Below are 7,970 nucleotides of genomic sequence, written 5' to 3'. Positions count from 1 at the left end.
TCTTGCATATCCTTGTATCTTGTTACTGGATACATTCTGCCAACTTGTGTCTTTTGATTCGAATTGAGACTGTTTCCGTTTAGAATTATGACTGAAAGGAATTGACAACTTCAGGTCATTGCATTTGTTTCTGTTGTGGATATCCTTATAGTTTGTTAATATGTTTGTTTTCTTTCTGCTTAGCTGCTCACCTTGCCAGGTGTGTTCTTTCTGTTTGACTTATTGCTAGTAACTGGCGTCATTGTCTCTTTCTAGGATATCCTTGAGAATTTTTGTCATGAATATTGGATGGTTATGAGTTTTTTCAGTGCTCCATTTCATGGAGGTATCTTATTTCGCCACCAACTGTGAAAGAACGTTTTACAGGATGTATCATTTGGGATTGAAAGGTGCTATGTGTTAGAGCTTGAAATACTTCACTCCAAACAGTTTACTCCTAAACTTTTCTGTTGAGAAGTCTGCTGTTATTCCAGTGGATTTGTCTGTGTAACTGATTTACTACATTTTCTTCCAGCTTTGAACATTTTGTCTCTGTTTAGGGCTTCTGGAGTTTTGAGAATGATATTACATAGAGAGGTTTTACTTGATTCTGGTATTTGAAGTTCCATATGCTGCAATTTTCTGTTTCTTTTTTTTTGTTGCTATTCTTTGGAAATTTTCTGCTATTTTTTTTTTCTGTAATAGGTTTTCTAAACCACTTACTATGTTTTTTTTCACTTATTTAGTTACTACTCTTAGTCTTTTCTGTAGCACTTAGCAAGTGGTTCATCAATATTTTATGTTCTCTTATTGCTTTTAAGGTGTCTCTGTATAGTTGATCTTTAAAAGCTATGCTGATTTCTTATTCTGACATTGTCTTCACACTACTTGATTCTGTTGCCCATGCTTCCATACCGTGTTCTAGGTCCTGGATTTCTGACTGAAATCATTTCCTGGACTCTCATTCTTGGTCAACTGGTCATTGGTAGTTTTATCATTTTGTTTAGCTCAGATACATATTTATTAGTGACTTCTAAATGTTCTTGAATCATTTTGGTTATTTCTTTTTAAATCTTCTTTGATGCCCTGCAGCATCTCTTGGATTTGTTTTCTAATGTCCTCTTGTATCCTTTGGAGTTTCAGGTTTGTAGATTATGCTATTCTCCCCCTCGTTTCTTCCTCGATTGGCTTTGGGAGATTTGTGAGCCTGGAGGTCATTATGCTCCCTTGTCTTTTCCTGTTTGTATTATTTTGTATTTCCTTGTTTGTTGGTCTGTTTGTTTCTTTTGTGCTAAAATTTGCAGTGGTTCTAGTGAAAAATCTCTCATTGCTAGTAAAGAGATCTGTTTATTTAGTCTGCTTTTCAGGTATGTGTTTGGGCATGATTAACGAAAGTCCTTTACCTCTTCTCTAAGATCTGACCACCTCTGTTAATTTGGGAGCAGAAGATGCAGTGTAATTGGCTCTATAGCGAGTTCTCTGGGAATGTGCCTTAGTACTGTTAATTTCACAATAGTAATCTGCATATTGTCACAGAGAAAACCAATTTATCATATTCATTATGTGACCTGGGATTCCTCAAGCAACCCAGATACTCTATTGTCATCTAGGACAAAATGGATATTAACATGAAATGACAAGTAATTGGGCATTACCTTTCATCATATAATAAAAAGCCACAATTGCTGCATAAATATTAACACCACAGATATATTGCAAACAGGGTATATGTACTAAATACAACAGCTATAGCTTTTCTTGGGCTAGAAGAGAATTCAGGAGTAATTTGCTGGAGTGAACTTTGTAAAGGTAAATAAAGCTGAACTGTTATATTATTGAAGATATAAGGGGCTGGGAAAGGGTGAAAGAAATCTTTAAAATTTGAAATATTGATCCAGAAAATGTGAGTGTGAGAAGAGAAAAATGGAACCAAAGATGTAGTTGTGCACTTGAAGTGAGTTTGTAGCGTTAGGTAACGAGAACAATAGAAATGCCCAAGAGATAGAAGTCAACAGAAAAAAGAGATGAAGAGAAAAGAAATATCATGGAGAATAAAAATAAGAAAAACTAAAAGGAAAAATTAAAAGGAAGAACAAGGGAAAGCTGAGAAAATAGAGGTAAAAAGGAAGGATGAAGAAAACAAAGGAAAAAAAAACTGTCTCTGGGAATTTGAATGAACTATTTCTTTATGGGATGCTAAATTTTATTTTTCTTTCTTTCTTTCTTTCTTTTTTTGTCTTTTTGAGGCAGGATCTCCCTATGCAGTTCAGGCCGTCCTTGAGCTCACTTTGTAGCTGAGGCTGGTCTCGAACTTGCAATGATCCTCCTGCAGCAGCCTGCCGAGTGCTGAGATTACATGCATGCACCACCATGCCCAGTGATGCTAAATTTTAGAGTCCAGCAATTCTCAGTCTTCTAGAAGCAGGACTTTCTGCATTGCCCAGACAACAGCAGTGTCCAAATCAAGGCATGTCCTGCTCATACTGGCAGATAGGGAAAGCAGCTGGACCCCAGATCTATGCTGGAGGCAGGCAGAAGGGCAAGGACTTGATGTTCAAGGCTTTCTTACAAATCCAGAGCAACTCAGGCTGGGTCTGGCATCTCTAGGGGGATAGGCCCTGTGCCCTTGCCAGCTGAGATCAAATCCTTCATGGTGTCTCTTTCCAGTTGCTCCTCTGTCCAGGGAGGTTTCCTCTGACTGTCTCTCACCCAGTCACCATGGGAGTGTGGTACTGCAAAACAAGAAGTAAAGTTGTCCCATAGCTGTTCTTAGTACCCAGTTCTAACACTCAACACTTTCCGGGAAGGGAACCCAAACCCATTCACTCTCCAAGGATATGACAGACACCTGCACAAGGGTCTCTCATCCACTGTGGCCTGGGTAAGACCTCTGTGGGAGCAGAGTTCCCCAACATGAAGATCACATGAAGATCACAACAACCCCCAGTGTACTGAAGCACCACCTTTTCTCCCTGGGACTCCTTGGGGTCTCAAGGTTTCAGTTTCTTTGTATACAGTCAGTTTCCTTTTCTTGCTATCCAGGAGCAATTGAGAACTGGTTTGTTAAGACGCAGGGTGTCTGCCCTCCAGCAGCACAGGCTGCTTGTCCCCTGGGTCAGCTTTCAGAGGCCCTAAGTGGCATGCTCACTTCTAACTCAGGCCAGAAGGTGGGAAGTCATCACAGAGATGCAAGCAAATATGGTCAAAAGGAAGATGGAGAAACTACGGGAGTATAGAGGCATTACCTCACTTGTGACCTCATTGCTGAGACACCATAGCTGACATCTGCAAAGCAATAGAGAAAAACTTGACTGGGGCTCATAATTTATAGAGCTTTCAATCCTCAGTCAGCCAACTCCAAGGCAGAACAGCAGAGTGGAAGGGCCTGGTTGGAGGAAAGCTATATAGACCCCAAGTCTCACAGGAAGCAGAAGGTGAATGAGGGCTCCAGAAAGGAAGATACAACCCGTGCTATCACACACGGTGAGCCTGTTCTTCCTGAAAGGCCCCACGTTCTCAAAGCAGATCAGCTGTGCACTCCCATAAGCATTCAGCTCCCAAAGGTTCTGCCTATAATCCCATAGACCTTTAGACTGAAATCTAGATTAAACCGTAACAGGGGTCCTGAATCACAGGAGAGATGGGCACAGGTCCTGCTGTCAGTAAGGAAATCCTCATGAAGCGCTGACATGATGGACACCTGCTGACTCCTTTTGAGAACGCTGGGGATTTCAGGGGAGTGAAGAACATTTTCTGAGATGTTATCTGCAGGGAACACTATCTGGTGAGGATACCCAAGTCTCAGGATCTGCCAACAGTCAGGTGAGTAACCTACAGGAGGACTGACAGTAATGCTGCCCAGGACACACATGTTGAGTGCTGCGCAGACATCTTTCCTGAGGCCTTGGTCATCCCCGGAATTTGGAGGTGGGTTGTCAGGGTGAGGCTTCTCTCTTAGCTCTGAATCATTGGTCTCAGAGAGCTCAAGGCCTTGGTACAAGAGGGCTGACTTGCAGGCAGCAGAAGTCGGATCCCAGAGATAGTCAAGGGGCTAGGGGAGGTAGAGGTAACCCACTCTCCTGAACACATCTTGCCCTAGCCTCACCTACCCCTTTGCCGTCTGTTGTCAGACCCAGGAAACAGGGACACTGGCTTCCCCTCACTTTTTCTTTAAGTGTCTTCACAAATAAGGCATACATTTCATGAAGGAAGCTCTGGATCATCCAAGGGAGAATCTCAGACATAACCATTTATCCAGATAAGGACAGATCAGGTTCCTGTTCCTAGGCCACATGGACCCCATTTTTTCCCACCTCCTGCTGTCATCCCAAGAAGTTCTGGCCATGTGAGTTTCTCCTTTATTGCCTTTTTCCCTATCAAGGAAGGACACACTTTTCCTAGGAGTTTGCCTCAGGCAAGTAAAGGGATGGTTTCCAGGCCCTGCTCAAGACAGATGAGGTCCTTTAGTGAGCACAAAGGGTACCAGACACCCAGAAGAGCAGGAACCTCAGAGGTCCCAGCCAACACCTAGCAAGATGGTCTGGAGACAAGGATTCTGCTGAGGTCTGCAGCCTGAGCTGTCCCCCATGTCCCTTTCAGGAGCTCCAAGAAACAAGAGCGGAAAGTCTTGGTCTGAGGTGGTGTCCACAGATCACAGAGCAGAGGAGGCTCAGGAGTCCAGGTAAGGGGTGTGCACCGAGTGTGCATCTATAGCTCCACCCCCCCCAAGGACAGGGGGGAATCCTTTGCCCAGGCTAAAGTATCCCTGTTGTGTGCCCTAGAGCCTTCTCTGAGGCTAAGCTGCAGCCTGAGGAGCAGTCTCACTTCCTGACCCAGGTCTCGGGGACAGTGCCCATAGTCAGGACTCTGAAACACCACGCAAAGAGAAGACCAATAATCAGTCTTTCTGGGAGCTCACAAGGGTACTATTGTTGGGTGAGAACACTCACACTCTCCCTCTCTCCTCCAGGCATCTGAATCCTCAACACCAAGTGCTTGCTGTCCTTAAGGATCCTCAGCACATCCTCCTGATCAGAAGACACAGCCCAGCCAGCTCAGGTGAGGTCACATTGTCCAAAGAGGGGCACGGGGCCTGGTAGGTGTGCAGGTGTGGAAGGCTGTCAGAGAGCAAAAAGGATTCACTGTTTCCTCTGGCTCCTCATCCTCCCATACTCAAATCCCTGCTGCATCAAGTGGAGTGTGTTGGGCGAGGACACCAAGTTCTCCCCAGAATCCTCAGGGTGTCTCCTCTCTCCCACAGCCATGGCCTCCAGTCAGAGGAACCAATCCAGTGAGCACTGCATCCCTCAGGAGGAGGATCTATGGACCTCCCCAGACATAGCCGTCCTTCAGTTGCTGTGCCCTCTGTACCAAGATAAGAAGCTAATTAAACTGGTGCCTATCCTGCTCCAAAAGTTTCAAAACAAGACGTCTATCACCAAGTGGGAAATGCAGAATAATATAGAACCCCGTCACCGCAGGGAGTTCTCCCCATTATTCAAGGCAATCTGTGAGTGCATGCGTCTGGCCTTTGGCATTGATGTGCAGGAAGTGGATCACAGTAGGAAAAAATATGTCCTTATGCCCATCTTAGGCCTCACTTATGATGGGATACTGGGTGATGATTTGCAGAGCATTTCCAAAATCAACCTTCTGGTAGTCATCCTTATCATCATCTTATGGAAGGGAAACCGTATCAGTGAGGTGGATTTAAGGGAATTCCTGAGAAGAAGGGAAATGTTACCTGAGAGGAAGCGCTTTGTTATTGGGGATCCCTGGGACTTCATCACGAAGGATTTGGTACAGCTACAATACTTGGAGTATAGGCATGTGCGCTACAGCAATCCTGCTCAGTACGAGTTCCTGTGGGGTCCAAGGGCCCATGCTGAAACGAGCAAGATGAAAGTCCTAGAGCATTTGGCCAAGGTGAACAGGCGCGATCCCTGGTCCTACACACGTCTCTATGCCGAGGCTTTGAGAGAGGAGCAAGAGGATGGGCATTGCTGTATTATGGGCCAGTGAAGGGGCAACGTGCCAGCCAGCGACAGGGAGTGCTCCTCATCACATCGCTGTCTACTTCCCACCGCATGTGAAATGAGTCCCATTCTTCAGTTCGTGTTTCTAGATATCACACTTTTCTTGGTACTCCAGAGCTAGGTGAGAAATAAAATCCCATGCACATCACCTCTATATCTGTTGTGTTTAGGTTACTCAGAAATGGACTTGTGTGTTCTTTATGCTTTTTGTACGTCTTGCTCCTTTTCGCAAATTTGGCATGGCTTGCACATATTATTTGCATAATATACTGATCCCATGCGTCTTTTCACTTTTGAGATATTGATGGTTCTTTGTGATGGCAGGAATTTTGCTCTTCCTTTCTAAATGCCAGCATCATTTGTATTTTATTGAGACAACTTGGAGAGCTTTCATTTTATTTTGAAGAAAAATCATATGAATTTCCTTGGCAATGTGTAAGAAATTTCCAAGTTAAATGGAATGCTGGAATAGATAAAAATATTTATATGTATAAAAATATTTATTTTTAGTTGTTTTCATAAACTATTAAAATATATGTATACCTGAATATGCTGGGTTTCTCCAATTCTATGAGAGAAATTTACTGTCAATAAAGAAGCCCTTCTGTTCATATGCACACTGACCCCAAAATTTCATTGTGCATGTGCCCTTTGTTACGCCTGTGTCTGTGGTGGAGATATGAGTACACTAGACTGAGCAGGATCGAACCTACCCCAGAGCATGGCGGAGTCCAGGATTCCCCCCAATGTGGGGATATAGAGAGATTACCTCCGGGAACTAAGGACCATGAAAAAACTCTTAGGGGCTGGAGTCTATCAGAAGAAGCCCTGGTTGAGTGCTGAGCCACGGTAGTTTGTGGCTTGTTGTAGCCACATTTCATTGTGCAGTAGTTGATTTTAATGCAGCTGAAAGGTGGGGAGGACCACACCCTCAGATGAGGCATCCTGCACCTGAGGTAAATGGTTGATAAAAGAGTAGACTGCTCTGACCAGCACTTTTAGATGGTGAGTGAAGCTGAGAAGACTCTTTAAGAGAAGAGCGGTGCTAGGCAGGGCACAAACCAGGGGACTTACCCCAGCTCCTGCGAGGATTTCCTGAGAGATAAAGGAGACTGTCAGGTGAAGTGAGGCCCTAATATCCTTGGGCAGATGCTCTCTTCTCTGCTGGGAGTGTCCACTTTCCAGGGTTTTTCAGTGCCCAGTTCATTGGTTATTCTGTGGACAACTTCTCATTATGAGTTCACTTTGCCTGAACCGTCTTCCAGGGAGGGTGTCGTAATTTGCTCAGTGAGGTGGGCCTCTTCCAGGAGTGATCCCAGCACTGCCTGACCAAGAGCTTCTCCTCCCAGAGAGCCTTCTCCCAGTTCATGAGTCTTCCTCCCGTCTTACAGCAGGACTTCGTCTGGATGAGTTTTCACTCATTTTTTATGAATGAAGCTTAAGCTTTTGTTGTTATGGTATGTAATGTGCAATCAAGATTTGTGGACCTGCATCTGTGCTGAGCTGGACTTCTCACTAGAATTGCTAGGTTTTTAGGCCTCTTTGCAACAGAGGGATTGTGAATACCAAGTTTAGGCTTTGTGTGAAGGTGTTATGGCTCAAAATAGTTTTGTCCGTGGAAGAGCAACTGGCAGAGAGGGGGAAAAATTTCTTCACCCAAGATCCTAAAGCTGTGAATTAATTGTTGCCAGCAAGAAAGTTCTCCTCAACATCCAATTAAGTAATATGTCCTATTGGATACATCACATTGGTGGAAAGTTTACTGGGTAGCATTTTACCTGTTTTTCCTTTCATTTTTCTGTTAATCTGCTGCTTCCCTGGGAAACACACACACACACAAATATTATAGGAAAAGCATACTAGCGTGCAGAGATAAGCAGTGCTAGAACCACCTGCTTATCAACAAGCCTTCAATATAGAAATGTCAGAAAGTCTGGTAAGTGTTTTAATATGCTT

The 7,970-nt window shown here is 44.1% G+C and overlaps 1 protein-coding gene across 1 annotated transcript; it reads left to right on the top strand.

Annotated features, from left to right (window-relative positions):
- The first annotated feature begins 3,877 nt into the window (after positions 1 to 3,877).
- On the top strand, positions 3,878 to 6,552 carry LOC102024255 (melanoma-associated antigen 8-like). The gene is made up of 4 exons (XM_005406404.2): positions 3,878 to 3,906; positions 4,579 to 4,660; positions 4,949 to 5,037; positions 5,240 to 6,552. The coding sequence occupies exon 4, from the start codon at positions 5,242 to 5,244 to the stop codon at positions 5,998 to 6,000; it is 759 nt and encodes a 252-aa protein (XP_005406461.1). The 5' UTR covers positions 3,878 to 3,906; positions 4,579 to 4,660; positions 4,949 to 5,037; positions 5,240 to 5,241; the 3' UTR covers positions 6,001 to 6,552.
- Positions 6,553 to 7,970: the final 1,418 nt, after the last annotated feature.

This window comes from Chinchilla lanigera, unplaced genomic scaffold, assembly GCF_000276665.1.
Source record: "Chinchilla lanigera isolate Chin_1 unplaced genomic scaffold, ChiLan1.0 scaffold00097, whole genome shotgun sequence".
NCBI lineage: Eukaryota > Metazoa > Chordata > Mammalia > Rodentia > Chinchillidae > Chinchilla > Chinchilla lanigera.
Note: the sequence above shows the minus strand (reverse complement) of the source record. Positions and strands in the feature narration are given on the sequence as shown.